The sequence below is a fragment of the Oreochromis aureus genome, linkage group 22, assembly GCF_013358895.1.
Source record: "Oreochromis aureus strain Israel breed Guangdong linkage group 22, ZZ_aureus, whole genome shotgun sequence".
In the NCBI taxonomy this organism is placed as follows: domain Eukaryota; kingdom Metazoa; phylum Chordata; class Actinopteri; order Cichliformes; family Cichlidae; genus Oreochromis; species Oreochromis aureus.
The window spans coordinates 23,215,489-23,243,398 of NC_052962.1; the positions used below are offsets into that span (position 1 = coordinate 23,215,489).

At 40.9% G+C, this 27,910-nt stretch overlaps 3 protein-coding genes across 5 annotated transcripts; all 3 read right to left on the reverse strand.

Moving 5' to 3' along the window:
• Positions 1–1,630: 1,630 nt before the first annotated feature.
• s100u (S100 calcium binding protein U) lies at positions 1,631–8,537 on the reverse strand. The gene is made up of 3 exons (XM_031739544.2): positions 8,330–8,537; positions 5,648–5,780; positions 1,631–5,317 (listed from the first exon to the last, which is right to left on the reverse strand). The coding sequence occupies exons 2-3, from the start codon at positions 5,765–5,767 to the stop codon at positions 4,808–4,810; spliced, it is 630 nt and encodes a 209-aa protein (XP_031595404.1). The 5' UTR covers positions 5,768–5,780; positions 8,330–8,537; the 3' UTR covers positions 1,631–4,807.
• Positions 8,538–9,920: 1,383 nt separating this feature from the next.
• Positions 9,921–11,871, reverse strand: s100a11 (S100 calcium binding protein A11). Its single transcript, XM_031739504.2, has 3 exons — positions 11,714–11,871; positions 11,489–11,623; positions 9,921–10,252 (listed from the first exon to the last, which is right to left on the reverse strand). The coding sequence occupies exons 1-3, from the start codon at positions 11,837–11,839 to the stop codon at positions 10,118–10,120; spliced, it is 396 nt and encodes a 131-aa protein (XP_031595364.2). The 5' UTR covers positions 11,840–11,871; the 3' UTR covers positions 9,921–10,117.
• A 1,642-nt stretch (positions 11,872–13,513) lies between these two features.
• On the reverse strand, positions 13,514–26,851 carry pbxip1a (pre-B-cell leukemia homeobox interacting protein 1a). 3 transcript variants are annotated; one of them, XM_039605584.1, is made up of 10 exons: positions 26,580–26,851; positions 25,665–25,793; positions 24,451–24,535; positions 24,287–24,354; positions 21,265–21,904; positions 18,760–18,993; positions 17,530–17,573; positions 17,309–17,404; positions 16,970–17,150; positions 13,514–16,846 (listed from the first exon to the last, which is right to left on the reverse strand). In XM_039605584.1, exons 2-10 carry the CDS (start codon positions 25,734–25,736, stop codon positions 15,498–15,500), a joined length of 2,769 nt encoding a protein of 922 aa, XP_039461518.1. In that variant the 5' UTR covers positions 25,737–25,793; positions 26,580–26,851; the 3' UTR covers positions 13,514–15,497. The 3 variants fall into 3 exon arrangements, with proteins under 3 accessions (XP_039461518.1, XP_031595387.2, XP_039461517.1); XM_031739527.2 differs by having other exon boundaries at positions 26,567–26,851; XM_039605583.1 differs by lacking the exon at positions 26,580–26,851 and adding an exon at positions 26,324–26,560.
• Positions 26,852–27,910: the final 1,059 nt, after the last annotated feature.

The following is a 27,910-nucleotide window of genomic DNA, read 5'->3' on the forward strand; positions in this document are numbered from 1 at the left end:
CGGAGATGGATGGGGAGAGAGTTTGCCAGTGGCTTAAATATCACCTGTACCTCTCCCTCCTCCTCCTTAACCCCCCCCCCAACCCCCAACTCCCAACTCCTTCACCCACTTACGTATACTACTTCAGTTTCCTTTACATCTATCTATCTCTGCGCAGGTGTTCAACTCCCCTCCTCTCTTCATCACATATGCATACAGTCATGAAAAGGAATTTATATAAAAACAGCCTCAGATGAATAACGTGTGATATATTACACTGTATCAGTATTTAAGACTAAATCAAAATGCAGAGGCAGTGTGTAAAAAATTAAATACACCCTATGATTCATTAGCTTATATAACCGCCTTTAGCAGCAATAACTTGAAGCACTCGTTTTCTTTATAACTTTATCAGAGAAATTTTTCTTCTTGTCAGCGTTGCTTCAGTTCATTGAGGTTTGCCGCCATTCGTTTACGCACGGCTCTTTTAAGGTCCTGCCACAACATTTCAATCAGTTTGAGGTCGGGACTTTGATCTGTCCATTGCAGAATCTTGATTCTTTTCTTTTTCAGCCATTCTGTTGTAGATTTGCTGCTGTGCTTGTTGAATGACCCAGTTTGGGTTAAGCTTTAGCCGTCAGACAGATGGCCTCACATTTCACTCTAGAGTTCATGGTGAACTTAATGACTGCAAGTTGCCCAGGTCGTGCACCTGCAAAACAAGCCTAAATCATCACCCCTCCACCACCGTGCAGGACAGTTGATATGAGGTGCCAAACATCTCCATTTTGGTCTCATCTCATCATTTTGCAAATCTAAGCTCTGTTGCAATGTTCATTTTAGGTTTTTCTCGGCAACTCTTCCAAAACACCACAATTTTTCAGTCTTTTCTAATTTCTAACATTTAACATGCTAACTGAGACCTGTAGAGTCTCCAATGCAGCTCTTGGGTGTTTGCAGAGTTTCTAAGCATTGCACGGTCTGTCCTTTGGGTGAATTTGCTGGGCTGCCCATTCCTGGAGCGATTGGCAATTGTCTTTCCACCTATCTTTCTCACAGTAGAATGATGGACCAAAACTTGTTTGGGAATGGCAAAAATACCCCCTTCTCAAACTGAAGGGCAGCAACAAATGCTTCTTTAAGATCACTGCTTATGTCTTTCCTTCATGGCACTCTGCTAACACTTACCCTCTTAATTCCTTTGGAAGCAGTAAGGCTGTATTTAGTTTTTCTCACTGATTCTGCATTTTGGCTTAATTTCTTTTAAATAAATGATGAAACAGTCTAATCTGTCGGGTGCTGATTTTCATCTGAGGTTGTATTAGAATAATTTTACTGACCATTACCATTAAATGATAGAAAATGGATGGATAGATTTTTACCTCATGTCATTCTTTAACAATTCAACAGAATTTCATCTTCTTGTACTTCATGGATCTTCATCCAAATTGTGCTCAAGCTCAAGGGCACACTTGTGCAAAACACCCATGCAGTGATGCTTTTACTTTCTGTACTTCACAGATTATGTTAACCTGTAAGTTGTGGTGCATCATCAGCCAGATGAGCTTCTTACTTTCTGGTATTTTATATCCTGATTTGTAAAAACCTTAAAACCGACACCAGGATTTTTAATTGAAAAATCTACAAAAACTTGTTATTGTCACAGTTTATTCAATATTAGCCATTACACTTTACATAAAATTATCCAAAACGATACAGCGTTACATATGAAGTTAAAAAATCTGCATAATAAAGTTTACTGAACAGGTCAGTGGACCTGAATAAGTCCAACTGCTGTACTTGGCAGGACTGCATTAATGCACAGTGATAAAAGCCTGCACAGTTCCCTGGGAACGGCCCCGTAATCACAAACATTATGACTCACACGTTCGTACACTCGTACGTGTATCACTTTGAAGATTCTTAACGCATGCTGTTATCTGCATCTTCTGTATCTCAGAATGAATGAGATTCATTGTGTGGCAACGAAGACACGACGGCAAACAATCCCCGCTGCAAATCTGCTGTGCTCAGTTCCAGCATGTTTTTAATCTACATGAGTTAAAGCTGGGTGGGGTTTACACTAAGGGACAGAATAATAACACTGCCATTGCAGACAGTTTAAGCTCTCTGAAAGAGACTGCAGCTCTCACAGGTCATCATTGCAGAGATTCAAATAAGGGATTACCTTTGTTAGATGATGTGCAACCCAGGTATGCTCACTTCAAAAACACGGCATCTGCTGTTAGTGCAAGTTATACAGGAAGCTGACTGCAGCAATTTAAGAGATGATGGTTCTATTAGTCATAGGAAGTACCAAAATGTATTTGCAATATAAAAATTATACATATTTTATTAAAAGAAATCATAACGTAGTGTAAAAAGCCCCGATTGTTCAGTAAGTGTGTTAATAATAACTGCGGCGAGAAACGTAGCATACTGTGAGTATAAAGTCTGAGCAGAGTGTGTAAATGAGGTTATTTACAATGGGAGTGTCGCAGTGAGCCATGGCGGTCACATGACTCAAAGCTTATTTGTCTCGCCCGTGTTGCTGTTGAGCGGTTTGCGGTGCCAGGTGCTCTAACAGTACATAAGGTACACATTTGGTTCGCTGCCCAAAATGTGTGTGCCTGAAGCACTTTGCAGCTGGTCTCACAGACCTGCAACACAGCAGGCCTGCAACACAAACCTTTTTGTTTTCATGGGTGCATTATTGATGATGAAACAATTTGCAAATCATTAAATTGTAATTAACAAATTGCATATAATGTGACAAAGAAGTACACTTTCAAGTTTATCTCCATAGTGGTCCAGATAAGAGTTACGTATAGGCTTAAAAGTTAATTATAAAGAGGCCATGTAGAACTTAAATAATGGCCGCAATAATGGTAATAAAATGGTAATAAGTTTCCAAAAGCATGCAACATCTCATTATTAGCCTTTTGCAGAAGCTCACACATTGATGGCTCAGTATTCTTTTTTTTTCTTCTTTTTTTTGCTTAAAAAAAAGCACAACCTCTGACAATGATACCTTTGACACTACCACCTCGTCTGATGGGCAGGTTCACTGGAGCCCGGGATTACTTTCATGTAATTGTTTGTGTCCCAGGGTGTGTTACCCATCAAATGCCTAATCCAGTAGTTTCCCAATGCCTAATGCCCAAGGATCCAGTTGCAGGTCAAACAGGGTCTTTAAACAGAATGAGAGTGTGAGTAACAAACAAACACATAAGGATGAACAAACGGTGCCTAAAACAGCAAAAAAAACACAAAAAAACCACAAAAAAAACAAAAAACACCCACGACGACGAGCAATTATAAGGAAAGCCTCCAAACGAGAGGTCAAATTTCTGCTTGTCACTCCCCTCTGTCCTGTGCTGCCAGGGATCACTCCTGATAATGAGCCGCCCAGCACCTAAGGGTTAAATAGGAAGGACCTGCTGTCTCAAATACACAATAATACAGGCACTAATTTAAAAAAAGTGACACCTGTTAAGACTGCTTGACTTCTTGGCTTTTAGTTATCATGTTCTTCTCTTCAGCTTAGGTTACAAGAGCGTCTTTTCTGACCTGCCCCTCTAGTGACCAGCCCACTCATATGAGGCTCATCTGGGCTCCCCTTTGGCCACTTAATGGCCCTTTGGTGTGGATTCCACCCCTGAACCTTAATTATTTAGCCAAGGGTCACACCTGATCTTCCAGTTCCTAATTTATGGCAGACTAAGAGTGACGAGAATATGCTGCAGATGCCAGATGAAGTTAACTTTTGCAGCACAGTGAGCCCGTGAAGCAGACTTGAAAGAGAAAGAAGAAGAAGAAGATGGTTTAAAGGGGGCCAATACCACAGTGAAGACAAGCTGAAGTAATGCAAAGCATCAGCAAAACACTTCTGTTTATTGTCATGCTCAATCAGAAATATAGCACGAGAATGTTAGTAAAAATGTACTGTCAGATTTTCATGCACCCAATGCAGGAACACTTTGACACGTTCAGAAATACACTTTAAAGAGTTGGAAGAGAAGAAAAATAGTACCCTAGGGTCTGTATGGAAAATCAATTATAGTTAAAGAGGAAAACAGCTACCCTCTTTTAGCACTAAATAACAGATATGATCAATGTATTTTGTTCTAAAAAGATGCGAACAACTGATTAAACAGAAAAGTTGTTGTAAAATGTTATTTCTTATCTTCTTATCTTTCGGGATGCTGGCAGATGTTTCAAAGCTACCTAACGTAAAGGAATTTTTGGCCACTAATCTTAAAAGCACATTTCCTAAAATGTCAAACTATTCCTTTAAGATGTAATTTACTTCTGTTTTACCAAGGACCCAAATGACTGCATGCCACAACTGTGCAGGAAGCCCACACAGAGACAAATGTGGGAAAAGGTTTGGGTTTAAACTAAAGGTCTCGTTGGCAGTGGTGCGTTGGTCACGTGTGCAGCAAGGTTTTCACAGGGACACGGCATGCACGGGATAGCGTACGTCTGCATGCTATCATAGTGTATTATCATAATGAGGTAAATGTGCTATATAGTGGGATGCACATGCTGTACATAAGAACATAGTGGTAACTAGTAGTACAAAGCAATAAACTGACAGTTATTATCTTATAAAAAGGAATATTTCGTTATTTTAGAGCTGGTCTTGTAGTGTTTTAACTTTTCCCAATATTGTTTTATTTCAAAGTTCTGTGTTTGAAACATAAAAAAAAATCATTAGTGGCTTTTCGATTCATTTTAACATTGTTAAGGCTGTGCTTTGTGTAGTGTTTTGAATGTGTGTAGTGTGATTTCTTTTCTCTTTTTGTTGTGAAGGATGAATTGTCCCCTATGAGGTCGCCTCCTCTGTCTTCTTTTCCACATCTTCCTTCACAGCAGCGGGGAGCTTGTCTGCAGTTTCCCCCACCTTTACCGTTTCCTCCACCTTTTCCTCCGCTTTTACAGCCGCTTCTCCTGCTTTTGCAGCTGTGTCTGCCACTGCTGCTTCCTTTGCTGCCTCCGGCTGCGTCTGCCCCTCTGCCTTTACTTCTACCTTTGCGTCTGCGTTTGCTTCTACCTTCACTTCAGCACTTGCTGCTGGCTTTGCCTCTTCGTTCGCCTCGGGCTTCGCTTCCTCGTTCGCCTCGGGCTTCTGATCCTCCTTGTTGGGGGCGTTTTGTGCCACTTGTGCAGATGCAGAATTCTGTGCAGGTTCCTCTTTGGCGAGCGAACGTTGCTCACTCAGCGAGCAGGCCACATAGCCGACTAGCTTCATGAACTCCTCAAAGCCAACCTTGCCATCTTGGTCGCTATCCAGCTCCTTACCCATGTTGTCTATCGCGTCTTTGCTGTCCGTGTCCTGAATAGTAGGCACATACAATCATGATGATTAGTAACTCTACCTCACCTCTTACTGGTCATATCACCATACATGATTAGTAAATGGCCCTCTATCAGTAGCTCCGTTTACATTATAATGTTGATCCGTGTCATTTCATCATACAGGATCACTTTTCCCATGTACTGGCTGTATATTACAGCAACATTTGTTCACAGTTCACATTTCAAAACTCTGGACAGGCTAAGGCTGGTCAGGGCTAACACAACACCATTGTCTGCTTTTATGGAAGATGATTACATAATCCAAATATAAGCAACAATTCTGAGATTTCAACAAAGATTTCCTAACCGTGAGGATGTTTCCCAGCTGGGATGAGACAAGGTTTTGGAATTCTTTCTTCCCTAGACTCTCCCTTCCTTTGGATGACTTCAGGAAGACCTTCACCATGGTCTGAATGGCACTCTCCATGACTTCTCTGTCTCTAAAAAAGGGAGAGATAAAAACAATGATCATATATAGATAGATACATAGATAGTGATAATCACTGTTGCGTGCTGTTTAAGGGAAGTTGCGTGGAGACAGTGTGGTTCAAGTGTGTTGCAGTAATAGGCACATGCAGTGGAAAATGAAACAGAGGATCTCCTCATTTCCATGCGCGTCCTTTCGTTTCAGGTGTTGAGCCTTGAGTTCCAATAAGGGAGGGATGGTGACGTGAGATAAGTGGAGAGGGTGAGAGGGAGTCTGATTGAGAGACAAGCTGTAACACACAATGGAAGTTCTGATCTTTGATAGGTCATCTGATCTACTGAAGCTACCGAGGGGACTGGGCTTCAGATTACCTAAGGGATTACCTAGTCCCTGTGTGCGCTTCTCTCCCGCTCCCCCTCTCCCTCATTCTGTCTTGCTTTTGCTACCTTGCCAGCTGTACTTGCCTCTCTCTTACCTGCTACTGTCTCTTTCTTGTTTTCACTCTGTTACCCCCTTTCACGCTACCAAATGGGACAATTAGGCCTGCTGTGGATTATCACTCTTTCATTACACATCAGCAGCCAATTCCTATACATTAAAACCTTTGCAGATGTTTGGAGTCTGACAGAGAGACTATCAGCACCTTAGATCTTTACAAACTCGTGCATATAGTCTACAGGCATTTCCCCAAGTGTAACATGCCAATAGGTGACACATGTTTGCAGAAATTCCATTCATTGCTGCATGTTAAAAATCACTTAGACAGGAATTTACAGGCTAGTTCCGAGTTAGTCTGTCCCAACGCAGAGAGAAGATATGTTTAAGGCAAACATCTTGCATGTCAACTTCAGAATTCAATTGTAGCAGCGCAAAGTACAAAGCAAAAGCAAACTGTTCTTTGTTTCAACAAGGAAGCTGTCATGCAGAAAATTAACATCATTAATTACTAAAGTATGTGTACTTTACAACACCCACCTTAAGTTTATGGTGCTAGTGTCAGTCTCAACATATGTTAAATAGCAGCAGGCTTTGACACCATAGAGTGTTTAAAATCTAACACTTGCAGCTGACCTACTGCTCTGTAACTGTCTGACCTTGTTGTGCCACAACAGAGCGCACAATATAACCACACGTTTGCATGCAGGCGAGTGAGCACATCTCTGATCGTCAAAACAGCTGTCACTGAACAATAGTGACCTAATAAAGTTATAAACAAGCGTGTGTGTGTGCGTAAGCATTTTCAAAGAAAATTAGTTTCACCAGTTTTAAACTGTCCAGCTATGGATGAAGAAACTGTTAATTTCTTGTTATGCTAAAACAAACAAACTCGGGCCTTTTAGGAACTTTAGGGGACTTCTTCCTCCGCTGGTGACACACCCTCCACAGCCTGAATACACAAGAGCCTTAACTGCTTATCTGTGTCCTACTCAAAATACATTTCTTCTATTTACAGCCTGACATTTCTTTCATTTCTCACATTCACTGTTTACCTACGACCTGCCGTAAGTCAGTATTGCTTGAATAGCTTCTAAAAGCGCGCAGGATTTTAAACAAATATCCCACGTCAGAGCTTCACCTTGTTGAACTCGGGAGAGAAGGCACATTAATCCCCGCTATTTGCCTTAAAGGCCCCCAAAACTACTGCGCAAATAATTAAATATACAGGCCTACAACCAGAGGTTTCCCATTTCCCTCCAGAGCCCAGAGAGGATTGAGTGTTGCGTTTCCAAACGGGCGAATGTGATACGGTACGTGCGCAGAGTAATGACAATACTACCGCTAGTGTGGCATTAAATATTGAGAGAGGAACAAGTTGGGTTGTGGCTGTAAAATACAGCGCGCAGTCATTGTCTTTCTTCCAAGTTTGCAAATACAGACAACTCAGACAATGTGGAATCCACATCGTCCACAAGCATGACGGTTTTTCCAGGACTCATCCCAAATACCACAAGTAGACCAGTTTTAAATATTTAAGCCAAAACAAATAAAATTGTCACAAGTGACAGACACAACTATACAAAACTTCACTCAGCAAGACAAACTGCCGCCTTCACGGCCTCTCGATTAAAAGCATATTGTGCTCAAAGGTGTAAACCCCCCCACAAAAAATCGCTCAAAAATGCACTTTTACGCGCGACCCGGATGCCCGGTGGATGTGTCACGTTAAAGCCCAATACTGTCACTCAGCGTTACCTTAATTTTTTATAGGCATTTGGCAAAATGGTCGGCATCTGCCTTAATCATATCAAATATATTTTCCAAGAAAATGAGCTCATGTTTCAATCTCACACAGTCTGTAAAAGCTAAAATTTAAACGCACATGAAAGCAAAACAGCCACTAACTATAATGATTTACTTTTTTTTAATGGAAGTGCAACGTGAGCTCAAAACTTCGGTAGAGTCGAGTCATTGAAACCGTCCCGCAGTCAGACAGCGGCCAAATTTCATGGGATGGCTCTTGCGAGAGTTTATCGAAACGTGGCAAAAAACCCCGATGAGCAAATAAGCTGCATACACGGAGGAGAATACTAAAATAAGCCAAAAAGGACGCTTTTAACTCACCGTTTACAGCCTGCAGGACAAGAGAAGTGTACAAATGTGCGCAAATTTGAGTTTCTGCCCTCTTCCCCACCTTTCTACGCTGCTTTGCGCCCAGAGAACTTGCCAAACTAGTAGGACTGCAGAATCTCTTCCGTGATTTAGGTTTTTTTTTTTCCTGTCCTTAAAACTTTTCCCCCTTCACAAGTCAAAGGGCGTGTACCTGGAAGAGAGAGAGAGCGGAGAATTGGGAATGTGCAAAAGCGCGACCCCAACTTTCGTGAAAAGGGAGTGAAAGTGTATCAAAACACTTATACTCGGTTTTTATTGGAATTATCTTTGGCTCTCGAGCCAGCTGTTTCACGTCATGTGTGATTTGTTCAGTTTCACGCCAACTAGGCAGGCTTGTGGCTTGGAGCGGCTTCATCTGCTGGGACGAGGAGACAGGGCGGGTGGGATTACTTCATCTGCACACAGCTCAGGCGTTTTCCAAAGTATTTCACTCACTAAAAGTAAAGAAAAAGCATAGCGATACGCCAGAATCTTGCAAAATTTTGCGGGAGGATGTGTCTTAAGTGAAACAGACACACATCTGTACGTCTCTGAATAACACACAATTGGCACAAGTTTACGCACCCACTTTCTTTGACGGAAATAAAAATTGTAATAAATAAATAAATACTTTTTTAACGCTTTTAAACTAACAGAATAGGATAAAACTTATATTAGGCTGAAAAATAATGGCCTGTCTCTTTTTCCTGCTGACACTTTGGAAATGTGAGGGTGAGGCGAGGGACTCTACTGAATATACTGCAGGAAAGCTAATGTGGGTGGCAAATATGGTTGAAGAGGTAAAGCAGTCTTTCCAGATCCCCGAAAGAGCTTTTGAGACTTTGAAATTTTGAATTTATGCCACAGATAAATATCCCCCGCTCTGTGCTGATAAGTTCTAAAGAAGCCTTCACATTGATGCTATCTGGTAACGCTCTGGACTTCAAACCAAAGGGAGTTGCTCATACAGACAATTCATTTGTGTGTTCCAACTTCACTTTGTCTATCACTTTGGAGTTGATGACTCATTGCATCATTCCTCCCACACTGGCACCTCAATCTGTGTAACTTGGATACAAAGGTCACATTTATTAATCAGTTAAAGATCATTGTTCTCCAAATCAGTTAGCAGAACCTCCTTATGTCTCTCTGGCAAAATTAAAACAGGCCTATAGGCTATAAAACAGCTGGGGAGCACGCCAGCACACATAACTCTGTCTAGACATTGGAATTAATACAAAGTGACCGTAACACTAAGAACTGCCAGCTGAAGAAGCACATTGCAATTAAACTGCACAAGCAAAATATAATAGAATGTTTTTGCAGAGGCCACACTGATGGACAGCAAAGGCTAAGCTATGCTTTTACATCATCCCTGCTTAATGCTTGGACAAGCAGCTTTGTACAGGTATTATAAAGCACTATGCAACAAGATATTGTCTGGATGGTGTAGTTGTAATAGTGGTAATGCATATTGGATTACAGCCCCCTAAATCAGGGTTGTAATACAATGTGGGTGGCTGGACATCATATAATATAGTGAATGAATGACAGGAGGCAGTGCTAGTTGTTGTTGGTGGTTTAAGACAATCAAGCCTTTAATTCATAGTTTCCTGTATTCAACAAATGGTTAACTGAAGAGTGGCACCAGCAGGGTGACAAAAGAATTCAAACGGTCTTGAACTCAAAAGCATAAACTGAGACGATTGGCGTTGCACAATCAGCTCACTTTCAGTCTCGATTGACAGAAAGCGACGAGCTCTACTGACTGAAGCCTCCCTGCTTGCTCGCCAGTTTTCCGATCAGCTGCCAGAACTCGGAGAAAGTCAGCTCCCCATCGTTGTTTTCATCCAGTGAGCCCATGAGCTGGTCGATGACTGCGGGATCACTGGCATTCTGCAGAGGGTGATCACAAGAACACTTCAGGATCAATACAATATAATGATCTCAGATGCGGTATCAGCTACTTTGAAACACTGTCCTGCCACCTAATGGTTGAATGAAGTAACAAAAACACCCGAAAAGCATTTGTAGGCACACTCACAACGTTTCTTGATCATGGGGAAAACAGCTATCAAAAGAGCTCAAACCCTGTCAGTTACTATGGCCATTGGGCTATAAAACACATTAGATTACTACCTTTTATATGCAGTCAAAGTGTTTTGCTTGATAGTGTACAGTTTATAATTAATTTCATTCCACTTTCACAGAGATACAATCCCAAATTACAAGAATTACACTCCTTACAAGAATCAGCTGACCACGGATTTGATCAATTAAAGATTTTGTTATAATCAAATAAATGTATTGACAGTTTTTTAATTCCACTGTAAATACAACAAAATCAGACATTACCTTATGATGCAGATGGTGATTTTATCAGTCAATTTTGTATAAAATGTTATTATCAGAATCAGAGAAACTCATTAAGTGATGTAAAAAAATGGATTATGTCACATGATGTACAGTCACACGTTGCATGTAGAATTAAAATGCACAGTATTAGAATTCGATAGCAAAATTATAGTAATATAATATATGTTACACACACAAGTGTTGAATTTTTACATGCAAAGTGTGCATCATGTTGTATAGAGTACACATGATACAACATGATGAGGGAGGATTTTTCTGATTGGCTGCCAAGGGAGTAATCTTAATATTTGTACACACTGCTCAGCATCTTTAAAAGTGTGTGGTGCCAAAACTGATTTGCTATTTAAATACCAGTGGAGATACAGCCCTACCAGTGGAGCAACAAAGAGTGACACGGCTCCAAACGCTGCGGTGGTTGTGGTGGTTCAGGAGGTAGCGCGGGTCGTCTACCAATCGGATGGCTGGTGGTTCAATCTCTGGTTACTCCAGTTTGCATGTCGAAGTATCCTTTGGTAATATGCTGACCCCCAAGTTGACCCCGATGCGTGCAGTGTGAATGTGTGTGCATGAGTGAATGTCAGGCGAGGTGCTTAAGTATAGAAAAGTGCATGTATGTTTGGGTGAATGCTCAGAGTAGAAAAAATGTGCATTTGCCAAACAGATCAATGCCACAGTTAGTTTCTTTAATATCTGTGTGTAGGGTGCTCAGGGACACAAATAACAAGGAAAAGAGGAAGAACAATTTAAGAGTCGCACCTTGACATAGTTGGGCAGCTGAGAAGCCACCAGGTGTTGGAACTCATCCTTACTCAGGGTGCTGGAGGATCCGTCTTTCCCAGCATATGTCTTGAACTGGGTGACAAGGGTTGAGATAGCAGCTTCCATGATGACCTGCAAAATAAACAAGTAGAGTGAATGCATTTCTCACACAAGAGCTTAAATAAAGAGATGCAGTAGGAAAGAAAAAAGCATCCGTCTTACTTTCTGTGTCTGCAGTGCGGCGTGTCGCAATAAGTACTGAGAACTTTGTCCCTTGACTGTGACCATCACCTCTCCAAATATATACGCTTCATCTTCACGACTGATGCAAACATCAGCGGAAAACATTAAACCGTTCCCCCTTCTCCCCCAGCCAGCAGGCTGCCCTTATCTGCCTGATTCCACTTCTCTGGAGACAGATGTCAAAACAAAGCGCACACACACACACACACACACACACAGAACAGAAAACGGCCATTCTGCCCTACAAAGGGCAAAACTGTACTAACGATAGCACAAAACCCATTTCAGTTTGCAGAGCAAGGCATTTAGTGGTAGCATCAGGCCATTCTAATCAAGTGACCGAATCATGCATGCCTAAGCAGTAATTAGTTTATACAAAACATGACTCAAATAATATGGTACAAACACACAGTGTCATGTGTGAGCCTTTCCAACTGCACTAAGCTGATTAAACCTTTTAAAAAAGATTAAAACAGCATTTAAACTTTAGACATTTTATCTTTTTTTTTCCCCCCTCAGCACTTCACTTGTCTTTCACTTCCTCAGGATTGTCTCAGTATTTTATAGCTGAAAATCCCTCTGCACCTTAATTTTCATTTAAATGAGATCACGTCTCCATGATGGACTCGTAAAAAGGGCCCTACTCAGAAGGAAGCAAACATGTACTGAAACATTTCTATAATGACTGGTATGTAGAATTTAAAGAATGGTAAGCTCTCACTGCAGTTTCATAATCGCTGACAGACATTCTTGTTCATCAGCGCGTCAGGTCTGTGACTGTCGTATCAGCGTGAGCAGAAAGTGTGTTCGTGCCTGTGAACGTGTAGCTGTTGAGTATTTGGTCTAGGTGTAAATTTTTCAGTTTGCAATCACAGCTGTGTTGATAGATGCCTGTCGTGCCAACACTTCCACTTCACACCCAGACTGAGTCAGATGTCGCGCACACGCGGCATCTAAACACTTCCAGTAAGCTGCGTATCTGGCGTTACATTTTTCGGTACAATTTCAAAAATGCTCACAGGTCACACTGATACTGATACTTATCACTGTGACCTGTGACAAATACTAGGGATATAGTCAACCACAGTTTTTTTTATATTCCTCATAAAATGTACACTGTATGGACATAAGTACTGGGCCACCAACAGGAGCTGTTCAGCCATGGTACCCATGCTGTGAAACTGCTGGCACACAGTTTTTGTGCTGATGCTAATGCCAGAGGATGTTGTAACTGTATGTAGAGTGCCACTTTGTGGATGAGTTACTGTTGTACCTAAACACTTCCAATAAGCAACGTTCATGTCCGTAAATATGTCCCTTATTTACGGCACATACTTCATTTGGTCTATTGGTATATCGGATGCCCTTCCTGACACCCAAGGGATTTGCTTCTCCTCTCAGGGTTGAACTGGGGACCTTTGACTTGTTAGGTGAAGAAGTGTAAACCACTAGGGCCACATGCTCCTAAAGATCTCCACCTTTCAGTAATACCATTTACATTTGCTTGTGGAATATCTAGGAGGAAGAAATTTCATCAACTGACTTGTTGCAACGGTGGCGTCCTATTAGAGTACCCAGGATGAATTTGGTGAGCTCTTTAGAATGACCCATTCTTTCACAAATAATTGTAAAATCAGACCGCATGCCTAGGTGCTTATTTCATAAATCTGAATTCAAAGATAAAGTGGTGTAGAGTACCTTTGTCCATACAGTGTATCATGTAAAAAGAAAAACGCGTGAATTTTTTGAAACAATTGAAATGATTAAATAAACACATTGTTTACGTATCAAGGGTGAAAGATTTATTGAACTTAATATTGACCTTCAAAATGAGGACATAACTGTTGATCGGGGGATCGATTACATGCATGTTTGAGTCAGGTCCTACATTATCAGTACGCACACAGCCCTACTGTTGTCCCACAAAGACAAAAAAATACTCCTCAAATATTCATTAAAGTCTGCTTCATTAAAAGATCCATCTGTTGTGATTAGCGTTCTTCTGAATCCTTTGGTCTGGACACCTTCAAAAAGACAAAACATCCATCTCCAAAACTTAAAATCAGCTCAACATTTTGTGTGTAAACTCTACGACATTCATTCAAACAGCAGTAAAATTACAAGTCGTGTAAACTTGTTTTCTCTTATTAATCTTTGCAGAAGCAAATAAAATCATCTACCTCTCGTCTAATCAAAAGGATTTGTAATATAATAAAAGGCACATAAGCAGGAGCTGGCAAGCTAAATAAATGAAAATGTCACCATTTTCACATTCAATGCATTCGGCCTGGGAGAAAATCTGTGGTTCTTCTCGTTAAAATAAGAAAAAGAGATGCACTGTAGTGAGACAATAAATAAACATGAAATCACTGTTGAGAGAAAAACAATCACAATCTGTTCAACTTCACATCCACAAATAGAGGGAAAAGTCAAATTTCACTACAATCAAAATACAAATAAAACAACTATTTTTTCACAATTTTAAAGTAATTCTGAAATATATTTTGGACTTTGCTTTGTGTTGTTTCACCTACCTACACTAAAATAAAATTAAAAATAAAATTAAATGAAATGTTTGGGGTTTTTTTTTCGTGCTTATTTATATCACCTAAAAGCAACAAAGCTATGTCTAGGTAACTGCCACGCATGCCACTTCATATCTATGCGTGAGAAAAAAAGGAAAAAATATGTATATATACTTGTTTTGTTGCCAATTTCATTTTGGCAAATTAACAGATATACTAAATGAAACTACTTCAGCTCACTAACGTCTCTAATTTTACTCAGATTGTGGGATACTGAGTAAGAGTAGCGGTGTTAGTGGTCCCCATGGATACACTACCAAATAAACAAACAAACAAAAAAAAACCTGTCCTAAAAAAACAAAGAACAAACAAACAAAAAAACCCCACCTATTTAAAATAAATCTAATTGGAAACAAAAAAATGAAAGAAGCCGTTTCTCAGATGTTTGAGAAAAGTGCTAAAGTGGTTTAGCAATATTCAACTTAACTTAACTATGGCTATCGCGTCGCCCTATTGCTTTTTTTTCTTGAGCAGCACAAACCGGTTCCTGGTTGTTCCACACGTCTGCCGTCGGCCAAGAGGATGGAAAAGTTCTTCAAATCTAGAAATCAGGCCCTCTCAGGCAGTCCTCTGTGTGTGTTTGGCCAAATAAAGAGCTGCTGACAGAAAACTGGTCCGACCTGATCTGATTGTTATCACTGAAAGGACCGGGATCTCATCCTCTGGGATTGGACAGTCACACCCGAGCAGGGATAAATCCTATCTGCAAAAACATTTCAGTATTTTTTTAACCTGCTTGGAGTAAAGATTAGTCAGGCTCCCATACAAATAAACCCCCCTTTTTTTCTATTCACAACTTATATAACGGTACATAAGCTGTGCTGATGGTTATTTGCAAATACCATCTTCTGTGATCTGTGTGATCGATTTAAACTGACATTATAATGAACTGTAACATGCACTACACGTGTGTAAAGCACTAAACAGCAGAGGAAATTCACACAACACATTACTGAAGGACTTTGCTTTAGGAGGCATGACTCGACAGAGGTAGGTAACAACGACTAAGTCCAAGATGACGAATACAAGTCTAGCTTATAATTACAGACTCAGAGAGACATGTTTATGAGAGGCACGACCACTCTGTGCCAGAAGCTACTACTATTACAGCTCCGAAGAGAAGGTAGGCAAGAAATGTCCTATAAAACCACCACTGGTTTCCTCTCTGCGTCCGTTTTTTAAGCCGTGGCAGCAAACTTCCACAGGGCTTCTCGCTCAAACTCCTCCATCTCCTCCTCCAGGGAGTCGTCGTCCTTCTTCCCGTCGCCCTCTAAAACATCCACCATGTCTTCCAAAATGTCTGCCACGTCCTCAGCAAAGTCGCTGAAACGAATCCTGTCGTGGATGAACACGCCGTCCTCAAAGTAGTCTGCGGTCAGCCTCCTGAACCTATCCTTGCTCTCTGATGATGACCTTTCAAGCTTGCTCAGGTAGCCCTCCAGAAGTTCCTCAAACTCGGACAGCTCCACTGGATAGAGCCCCTCCTTGCTGGCGCAGTCCTCCATGGAAGTGCAGCCCAGCTGGGGACGGACATTGCGTTGGAGCTTTCGCTCCTGGTCTCTCCAGAAATCGTTGTTGTGGTGCTGATGAGGATGGCGAGGCTGCTGATGGTGATGTTGGTGCTGGTGGTTTTTAGCAGACCGGCTGTGCCACGGTTTCTCCTTCCTCCTCTCCTCTCTGTCCATTCTCCTCTCACCCTTCTTGCTCTCCCACTCATCCTGGTGTTTCCTCCAAGCCTCTTTATGAGAGTTTTGCTTTTGAGGCTTCCAGTCTTTCTCGTTCTTCTCCTCTTTGTCTCTCCACCCTTCCTCTTTGCTGTCTTTCCACTGTTTTTCTCCTCTTTGCTCCCTCTCGTCTTTGTGCCTCCAGTCTTCATCCTTCTTGTCTTTCCACTGTTTTTCTCCTCTTTGCTCCCTCTCGTCTTTGTGTCTCCAGTCTTCATCCTTCTTGTCTTTCCACTGTTTTTCTCCTCTTTGCTCCCTCTCGTCTTTGTGCCTCCATTCTTCCTCCTTCTTGTCTTTCCACTCTTTTTTTCCTCGTCCCTCCCTCTCGTCTTTGTGCCTCCATTCGCCCTCCTTATCTTTCCACTCTTTTTCCCCCTTTCTCTGCTTCTTCTCTTCTTTGTCCCTCCATTCTCCCTCGTTGTTGTGCTGCCACCCTTTCTCTCCTCCCCTCTCCTCTTTCTTGTAGTGGTCCCGCTCATTGTGTTTGCCTTTGTTCCCTTTCCATTTGGACTCCTGGGGCTTCTTCTTCCCCCACATCTCAACTTCTTTGGAGAGTTTCTTTTGGATCTCCTCCAAGTGATCCCTGACCTGTTTTCTCTTGCCTCCATCTTTTTTCATTGCGTCCAGCCTTTTCTTGCTCTCCTCCAAAAGAACCTTCTGCCGCTGGAGTTCTTCCTTCAGCCTTCCTCCCTGCTTTGTGTCCCTCCCCCTCTCTGGTCCAGGTGTTTTCTGGTTACTTTGACCATCTTTGTCTTCAGGCTGTGGGGCCGAACTAGATGCAGCTGGAAGTATTTCCTGATCAGCTGTGAAGGATTTAATATATATCAAAGTTAAAATGACCCTGGTCGTTACCAGTGTGTCTCTACGCATGCAGGATACAATCAATAAGTATAAACTTAAAGGGCGATGTAGTTGTCACATTATACCTGCGAGCTGGCTGAGTTCAGTCACTCTGGCTCTGAGAGTCTCGAGCTCTCTCTTCAGCTCTGGCAGAGATGACAGCTCCTCCTTCAGCTTTGCATTTTCTTTTTCCAGATCTGCTTCACCCTTTTTATCGTCACTTGCTGCTAACGCCTTCAGTGCAGAGTCAAGTTCTTCTTTCTTAGACTGAGAAATATGGTCAAATAGTGACAGTTTATAATGTGGACAAAGCCGTAGGTAAATTAAGGTGCTGCACAACTTGTGTAACAATTAAAAACATTCATTGAAACATCATAAAACCAATTAAAACTAAATAATTAGCATCAGTGTGACTCCATACTGACCTGAAGTTGAGCCTCTAGCTGAACGATTTGTTGGTTTTCCTGTGTCAGTTTATCCAATAGCTCTTTCATATCCTGTGGATCACTGCTAAGCCCGTCCTGGATTTAAAATCATTGGCACATGAATAAAACACATATTTTTTAAAAATTTCTATCTCTTTATGTTTGTTTTTAAAATTTTAATAGCACATGATCATATGAAGTAGGAATCTGTGGAAACAGACCTGGCTTTGTTCTCCGTCACTCAGATCGGAGGCGTCAAAGTCACCTGTCAGACAGGAAGACAACGTTTTAAAACGAGTCCTTCCACAGGCACTTTCACTGACACACAACTGCCATGCTGCCTTTCAAGATGCTCAAGTGCACTCTTTGAGCTCAGGCCACTCTCTGCACACCACACCAACTGTTTTTCTTTTCCATTTCATTAATAAGTATGGCATATTTTGCCTTCAACACCGTGTGACTGCAGTAGACACATTCCCATTTAATTTAAACCCCAGAAAACATTCAGTGAGTCCTTCAAAAATATTATAGAGAGCGTTAAAATTCAGAATGCATGTTATTTGCCTTTTTCTGCTGCTGCAGCACCAACTGTCAGCCCAGATAAGTGCTTGGGCAAGCTATTGAGCATTAGCCAGTGAGCGCAGAAGCTTACACTGCTGCCTTATCTTTAGCTCTGGACCTACCATTATCCAGGTCACTGTGGAAACCTGTTGACATAGTAGAGCTTAGTCAACAAGATCTGAAAGCAGACATCTAACTATTGCTGACAACAGCAAATAAAGGCGCTTATGTAACTCGTAAATACTGTCATTGTCAAACAGAAACTGTGAAATGATGGAAATTTATGGCAATATTTACTCTAAACTCTTAATGCTCCCTAACACTGCCAAACTCTGATGCTGTGTAGGAAGATCACAGTTTCTTTTCTGACATTTTAACATACAGTGCTGTGCTAAAGTCTTGAGCCAACCCCTCATTTCTTTATGTTTTGATGGGACACAAACATATACCGAAACACGGCATATGAGACAAAAACAGAGCTTGTACAATTCTAAAAAGTTTTAAAGTTGTTTTCTAAAGATTCATCTAAAGAAATGGGAACAGATTATCTGTTTTTTGCAACAGGCTGCTCATAAAAACCGTTGTTTTCTTTTCTGTTGTGTGCAGACAAAACACTGGTTTGTCCGTTTATGCTTGAATGATTCATAGGTCAGAGAAAATGGTCAGGAAAACCTGAGAACTATTGCTCAAAAGCACTTTAAAGCAAAGTTTAAAGATACACAGTGGGGCTCAAGATTTTTGCACAGTTCTATAAATATTATAATTTATGGTATTAAAACATTCACTCTTACTGTTAATGTGCAGCATACAAATTGTAGCCACAATATTGCACTAAATCAAACAATAAAAGCAGAACCAAGCTCGCTAACTTAGTTATGAGAGGAACTGACCTGAGAGAAAGAGGGAACCTAGAAATAGCAAGACCAGAGCACCCACAATGCATTTGTTCAAGGAGAACCATGGCTTTTCCTCCTTCTTCTCAGCCAGCTTGAATTCTACTTCCTCTTCCTCATCCTCCTCGTCTGATGTTCTTGGTCTCTGTGCCTCAAAGGTGGGCACATTTCTCCGCCGCAGTCCATCATCAAAGCTGCCTGTGTCACCCGAGTCATACCTAATGGAAGGCTCTAAGAAAGGAAAAACGTAAAAAGAAAAAAAGAAGAAATTCTAAGCACGAGAAAGAAATGGCAAGACAGCAAAGACCTGTCACATTTTCTGATGTATTTTTGTGACAGATGATGATAATGTGCCTAAACCTAAACCACATGTATTCAACTGTGGGCTGGAGTCACTTCAACAAATCATCTCAACATCTGTGGCATCTTTGTCAGAAGTGAATAATTATGTGCTGGCCGACTTCCTCACGCAAAATACCAGACTCTAAGTGAACAAATGAGCTGCAAAACACAACAGCGTGTAAACAGCATGTGAAAAGTGTCTGACAAAAAAAGCGACTGCTGGTTCTCAGAATGGATGACATTTTCGCACTAAATTACAACAACAGTAATTTCATGCATGGGGGTTTCTTCATTTTCTCAGTGGGGTGTGGGCTCTCCTGTCATACTGATAAATCACTTTCCAGCTGCTAGTGAGACATAGATAAGCAACATGTTAACAAATTCTCTCATTTTTCTGCTTTTATCAACTTGTGCCTATTATAAAGCACCGCTTACTTTCCTCAAAAGCTGCAGAGGCAGCTGGGAAAACCTGCTAAGAGCCCCAGAGCCTGGGACCCAGATGGAAATATTTAAAGGCAGGATGCTCACTCTATGTCACTTTACAAATAAGATCAGCTGTAATATTGTTACAGGTACAACGTTGACTTAAGGTCCGTAAAATGTCATCTTATCTTGAGATCGAGTATAAAAGAGGGTTACTATGTCAACATCAAGCTTTAAGACATCCATTATTAAAAGACATTTTACAGGTTTAAGATTAACTGACAACAAACAAAAGGAGGTTCACATACTGAACTGTGCAAAAGTCTTGATTTGAAAGACATAAAACAGAAAATTTTGCACTAACAAGACGATTCCTAAAGAGCTATTAGCTGAAAACTTATAAGCATAGTGTGCAGTGTATCCTTAAAAGAACTAAAAGTGGATGAGTGGAGGACAAATGAAGAAGAAAAAAAGTATCTACAGTAGAGGAAGAAACAGATAAAGCCCTGACACAGGACCTGCATCTGGATTTCAATTGATCCATCGACTGTTCACTAAAGTCTCAACAGAAATAGTCTTAGTGGAAGGATGGCTGTCAAGAAGCCATTCTTAATGAAGAAAAAAGAGAAAAGCCAGAATTATGCCAAATTACACAAGAACTGGACTGAAAAATAACTGGAAACAGTTCTTTTGTAGTGATGAATCCACATTTGTATTTCAAATTGTCACCAATGTGTACAGAGGATGTCAGGAGAGAGGTGCAACAGTGATTGTCTATTCAATTCAATTTTATTTATACAACACCAAATCACAACTACAGTTGCCTCAAGATCTACAGAGAAAAACCCAACAGTTAGATGATCCCCTATGAGCAAGCACTTTGGCGACAGTAGGAAGGAAAAGCTTCCTTTTAACAGGAAGAAACCTCAGACAGAACCAGGCTCAGGGAAGGGCGGCCATCTGCTGTGACTGGTTGGGGTGAGAGAAAGAAGGCAGGATAAAAGACATGCTGTGGAAGAGAGCCAGAGAGCCACCATATTTTACAGATGGCTGTAAAACATGGTGGAGGCTTTGTCATGGGGCCTCATTTTGGCCAGTAGTGTTGGTAATCTTGTAAGATCTGATGAAATTCTGCACAGTAATGTATATTTCTAACTGCGCACAGAAAGAGGAGACAGACGTTCACAAGACTCCAACAACAAATTTTTGCTCTGACTTCAGCCTCTGGTGTCCATTTCCCACAGTGAATAAGAAGACCGGTTCCCCAGAAATGAGAAACTTGTGTTGTTTAATTACATTTTCTTATTGCGCTAGTTTTCTTTTTTTTGTTACATCTCTAATTTTATTTAAGCTTTTGTCCTGCTTGTTGAAAAAAGATATTTCATCTCTCATCTAAAAGAAGATAGTCAATTTAAGTTTTAGAAAATACATTTTGCAGGATTCAGAGAATATATCATAGCAGGATCTTCCACACTCTTTGATTTACAACCTCTTAAATTAAGGTTACGTGCTTGAAGCTATTTGCATACCATGGCTTTACTGTGGATTTCCAATCACACTGTTTTTGCCATCACTGATAATTTCATGTGAAGATATTTTGAAAGAATCTATTTCTACTGAGAAAAAAAAAAATCAAAGAAAAGTAGAATACACAGCCGTGTGTGTCTGGCTGGATTTGGAAATACTGTGCGAGTGCCTTTACATTTACTGAAACGCTTATGTAAGATAATCAAATACCTTCTTCATCGTCTCTCTCATCTTCCCTCACTGGCTCCGATGGCTTTGCGGGCTCATTTTTAACAGCCGCCTCCTCATCTGCCTCAGCTGAACCAATGGTCTCTGGTGCAGGACTTTCATCAGTAGGATGTTCTGTCACCAGGCTCTCGGGGACTGGGCTTTGTGACTCTGTGCTGTCTGGAACAAAGCTGATATCAGCTTCAACATGAGATGGGGGATCCGTGGCTGTAAGGGTCTCGGTGGGGATGTTAACCTCGGGTTCAGCACTGAAGACTTGACTCTCCCCAGGAGGACTCGCAGGAATCAGTCCAACATCAACAGGCTTCTGGAGCTCATGCTCTGCAGAGATGGGGATCTCAGTAATCAGAGGTGCAGAGCAGGACTCCTCGGACTCGAATGGGGGGACTTCAACAGTTGGAATATCCAGTGGAGCCCCCATGTCAATGTTGGTGACAAATGGCAAGGCACCTAGGTGCTCATTGTCACTGGGAGAACTGGTTACAATGTCATGGATAACTGGAGGCTGACTCTCCAAATCCAGATCTGGTGGGTCAAGAAGGCTGGGTGGGAGAGGGCTCATACGGGATGGACTAGAAGGGACAGGACCCTCACTGGACTCTGGAGAGGTCTCTTGACACACCTGATGACAAGGACAAAAGTGTAACTGACATTTTAATTAACCTTCAAATAACAGAGTGGTAGTTAAACTGTTAAATACTTCAGTGTTGACTGTTCCTGCACAAAATATTTTAAACATGTCTACTAACGAGATGTTTGTTTAGAAATGTCATGAATGAATGAAAAAGGAAACACCCTGTCTATGATGACTTCATTTGTTGCTCAAAGTGTTAACGAGTAACCGTTCACTTGCATGAATCTAGAAAGTAATTCTGTTTGTACAATTTGTTTATTAAACTTCTTTTTGCATAAAAATGATCACGAATATAACTTATGGCTGTTATTTTCTATTTTATTTTTTGATAAAGTTCTGCAACTTTTACATGTAATTGAGGTCATTTCCCTGCAAACAGCATCGTTTACAGTATTTCTCTTTCATTAAGTGATGCTGACCAGGATTACTTTGACAATTTTATTAACCCTTTAATTGATATTACATGAGCATGACAGTAAGACTGAAGCAGCTGTAAGTTTTTTTTAAGTCAACACGACATCTATCATTATGACATCTGTCATTTTCTGCTTTCAGTGTCTTGATGCAGGCAGGGATACAAAGTCATTATTAAAGATCAATTTTTTATGTGAGAATTTTGAGATTGCAAACTGTACTCTAGTCCTATTGTGTTTAACAGAATGATACATTATATTTTATAAATGTTGGTAGAAATAGTGAGTAATAGCTTTATGTAGATGAATAGAGATGAATCATTACTCTTATTCTACTTACAGGATTTAAAATTAAAATGTTAAATTTTTATTTATTAATTTTTCAGGCATCTGTAAAGTTCAGAAAAGAGCTTCGAGTGTTACTCCTAACAGGCTTTTAAGCGGTAAACATTTAAGATAGAAAGATGGTCATATGACTGTGGTTTTAAAATATGAGTGATGAAGTCATGCTACGTGTTCTTTACCAGGAAGAGAAGGTTAGATAATGCAGCTTAAGTTTTATGGTCAAACTGTGCAAAGTAAACAGTTAATTAGTCACTTCTAGACGTCTTCGGGCCTTCTTAATACATTAAACTCCTACTAATGTGCTGCTGGTGGAAGCTGATGAATGTTCATTTACATGTAAGTCTATCAAAGCTGTCAGCTGCATATTGGGGTAGATGCTGTGTGATTGTTGAGAGTATACAAAGCAACAGAAAGTTTGAGGAGTTAAGTCGTTGTTTAAATAGAGTATGGGCCAAATTCTGTGTGTAAATTTGCCCATGGATATTTTTGGTGCCCACTATAGACCGAAGCAGAAGAGAAAATTCACTGGTAGAAATATGAATAACACTGGATATTTATTTTTATTTTTATTGTGTAAACAGGAATTATTATAACCATCTGTTTCTTCAATTTGTTATGCTAATCAGATTTGTAGTGAAAGGTTATTACAGGTAACATTGTGATAACTATATAGCCAGCAGTTACTACTGGATTTTGGGTGGCAGTGCGTGTATGAATTATGTGCAGTCATATGAAAAAGACTACAGACAGATTACCTGTACTTACAGCAGAAACAGGTTCTACAGTTGTAGACCTGCTACATCAGAAGACCTGATTTAGGAGTTATTGAGACTCAGTACCAGTCCTTGGTAGTTTGAAGTCAAAAGAAACAAGCAGAGGTAAATATTTGAAGGAAATACTTACAAAAATAGTCAGAATACATGGAGTAGGCGTGAGTGTATAGTCCTGCTGGACTTATGCTCATGTTAGTGTGGAGGGCAATGGGAACGCAGACAAAATTGCAAAGTAAGAGTTGAAATTAGAGGCTAACATAATGAAAAGCTCTATTTGGAAATAGGGAGGCAAAGCTTAAGCTTTTTTTATATAATTCAGAGATCTTACATAAGCTTTATGAGACAGGGTGAGGACAAACGAGAAGAAGCTCTATTTCTCTTAAATGGAGGATCGGAAGATAAGATGCAGATAAAAAGATTTTAAAAATTCCTAAGGTTTAAGCTTGAAACTTTTTAGGTGAAATGTGACCATGTTATGAGAAGAAAGGCATGATATTTACTTATAGAGAGCTTGGGGTTTTAAATCATAGATCACTTCCAAAGACACACAAACAATTTGAATCCAGGAAGCGCTCCTACTTAAAATATTTTTGCAGATGTGTCCCCCCCCCTCTTAAATCTATCCTGATGTGCAAAAATACCCTGAGGTTACACACTGTGGTAAAGTAGGTGGAGCTGCACCTTCTGAGCAGCTACAAAACTCAGAAAAGAAGATGATATTCTGGCTTTCAGCTGTGATCTGTCAAACAGCAATACATTTGGCACAGTTGGTGATCTCAGTCTAAATATGATGTGATTGAATTTTTGTTTTCTTAATGAACTGCTGCGTAGTTACTAACCTGGTGGCCTTCTTCAGATAGTACAGTTTCTACGGGGATGCCAACTGGTTTGAACTCCACAGCAGCTCCTGAAATAACACCAACACAATGCAAAAACAAAGATGTAGAACACAAGAAAAGGTCACAGCTTTAGACACCAGGCAGATATGTTGACTTGTCAGTACCTGCCACCTCCTCGGAGAGACTGGGGACATCCCCCAGGCTCTCTGTGCCATCGTCCACGGGCCCGACATTCTCAATGGCAGCTTCCTGTTGAGTGAGAAGAGCTAATGAGAACCGGCTGGTAAAAATTTACACCTGTAGCATTCACACTCACCAATGATTACAACTGGCACTGCTTACCAATTAATTATGGAGTCAGATTTTCCTGTAATGATCTTGAAATACTTGATAACAAAAGCTACAAATCACAGTCAAACTACTGTCTGATGAGCTTTTACACATTTTCCAACCCAAACTGACAAAACAATATCCATGCAGCTGTCGTGGGTTTTCTATCCTAACAAACGAGGCTGGGTAACAAGGCCAAGTCATGCTTGCACACTGAGCTGATACACAAAAAAAAAACTGTGAAGTTGAGTACTGCATGGGATACAAGTTGTTGATATAAAAGCTGATGTAAAAGCCAGTTATATATAGTTCTGGAAGCAATTAAACAGTAATGACTTCAATAAAAAAATACATTTTACATTCAGTACTTCTGTTTTGAGTGCCACCTCTTAGCTGCTGTTAAACCTCAGTGTGGTCACTGTGAGTGGGAAGCCCGTTTCTGATATTTAATGATTAACAGAAATTTGTGGGTGAAACCACCGCAGCTTTTCTTTCATGACTCAAAAACCCTGCCCCTGCATATCACACCGACTGACTGCAGTTGCCTCTCTGCCACTGAGAATGACAACGTTTCCCAGGGAAGTGCAAGCACACGTGTGTCACTAAATCTGAGGTGCAACATATCAGAAAGACTCAGTTCAGTGTGACTACAATATTATCTTAGTTGGCACAGTGTATACTGGGATATTTGCGTTGCTATAAATACCTTGTGCTGGTCAGATAGCCAAGTGGCATAGAAAGCTATTCCACAGGGGTGCATTATTGGATAAAGTATGAGAACTGCTAGAATAGTATAAATAAAACATAAATAAAAGACAAAAGTGAAATAAATCCTATTTCCATCTGAACTGTGCACATTATCTGCCTGATGAGTCACAATTTGGCGCTCTGCAAACATTCACCAGGATGTCTCCCACTTTAAGCCGCTCTGGGCTGCAGGTTAGGACAAGACAAATTATAAATGAACCAGTATTCACGGAGCAGGATAATAATCATGGCGCTCCAAATGATACCCAGACTTTCCTTAGCTATGCTCATCTCGTCTTACCTCGGGGGAAAGGAGGGTCCAGCTGTTGGTGGAGGAGCCTGTGCTGCCTGTGCTGTTGCTGCTGTCAGACATCGCCCCCGTCAGGCTTAACTTGGCACAGCACACGGGACAGATTGAGCTTTAAAAATCCTGCATATGACGACAGAAACAACGTGTCTTCAGCGAGCACGCCTAATGCACACATGCGAGCCTCATTATCAACATGCAATTACCCGACTACAACGAGTTCAGGTGCATCAGGCGCAGTTGAGAACATTAAAAAAATGCACAAACTCGATGAGCCGTGTGTGATTTTATGCAGCATTCGCATGCAATTTTGAAAACTACGGTAAAAGAGGGCAGAATCGCGCAGTTGTGGCACAGTTAAAACCTTGCAAACGCAAACGGGATAAAGAGCAGATTGTCGCTGATTCAAGTTATGTAACGGAGGCATCCATAATACACCGCTGCGCAGTGAAACAAAGGCTTCAGTCAGTGCAGAAAACAAGAATCTCCTGACTGCATTCATCGCTACTGCTATTTCCAGCCAGCCATTCATTCAGATCCATTCATCCAGTCAAGCTGTGCAGCAGTTAAATGCCCAAAAATGGTCAAGCGCCCCCCCCAAACTGCACGGGTACTTCATTGATCCAAGCGTGCAAATAAAGGTCAATACTCACTTATCGGCAACGCTAGCGCGCGCTAAGGTTCTGATTTGCTCATATAAGAGGTAAATGCTGGGGGGCTGTGGTTGTTGTAGCAACCAAATTCAAGGTTCACTCATGATGGTAAACAAAGGATGGTTGGCTGAATATTCCCACTCCCACTCTTCCGCGTTCTCACTCAGGCCCAGCTGTTAAGCAGGCTGTCCCCGACACGAGCTCGGCTCCATCACCGCGAACGCGAAGAAGACGTTTATTTACCCCGCGTCCTCACACTTGAGTCGCTCGGCGTTTTCCACTTCAAAGCCCTTTGCTTTTGTTTTGTTTTGTTTAGCACGAGCACAGCTCCTCTCCTCCTCTGAACTTGGGAACTTCGGGAATTCCAAGTAGCGTCACGTCAACCAACGTGTCTCACATCCAATGGGATTTCACCAAAGCCGCGGGAGCACCCGCCCCCGAATCAAGGCTGGACCAATCGGATAAAAGTGTCGCGTCAGGAAAGCGACGTGCATCCCAGCTTGATTGACGCACGCAGGTGAAAGTGGCAGGTGATGGTCGCGGCTCTTTCTCCTTGGTTTATAATAATACAAGTTCATGTGTGATCCCACAAGATACACACATACACACACACACACACACACACACACACACACACACACACACACACACATATATATATACAGGAGCCACCAGTCGCTCACTGACACGTCTGCTGAACTATATTTGTACGGGACTTGCCAGAGTGGACAACCCCTTTCCCACTATTGCTCCAATGTGGGCATTCATTTCATCATCTCCTAACCCTTCTCCTCTAAAATTAGTCATTTAAGTGTTTTCTCTGGGATAAGCACTTTCCTTTTTACGCCTCTGTACTCCTAAAGCAAACAACAACATAAAAATGTCTTGTTGACAGCAGTGTGAAAGTTGATTTATTTTATTTGAGGTGTTGAAAGGTAAAGATTGGGCCTGCTCATGTTTACTGTGGTGGTCTATCCCCAGAGGTAAATGTACACATACAGTGGTGTGAAAAAGTATTTGCCCTCCTTCCTTCTTTTTTTTTGTCACACTTACATGTTTCAGATCATCAAAAAAATAATATCAGAGAAACATAACACTAGTAAATACAAAATGCTGTTTTTAAGGGATGATTTCAAATATTAAGGCAAAAAGTTATCCAAACCTACCTGGCCCTGTGTGATAAAGGAATTGCATTAATAACCAGTTATTAGGTTTAGGGAGCAATTCTTTATTTCACATAGGGCTGGGTTTGGATAGCTTTTTTCCCCTTAATATTTGAAGTCATCATTTAAATGCTGCATTTTTTATTTGCTCAGGTTATTTTTTGTCTAATATTACAATTTGTTTGATGATTGGAAACATGTAAGTGTGACAAATAAGAGGGAAAAATCAGGAAATAGGGAAACACTTTTGCATAAAGATGGATCTCTTAGATTTTATTTATATTGTGCATACTGTAATGCATATTAGCAACAAAAGTAATCCCAGGACTCTTACATTGTAATATAACAACCTCGCCTTACAATATTAAAGACAAAAAAACATTCATTTGTGCAAGCAAATGAGGACAGTGCATGGGGAGAGAAA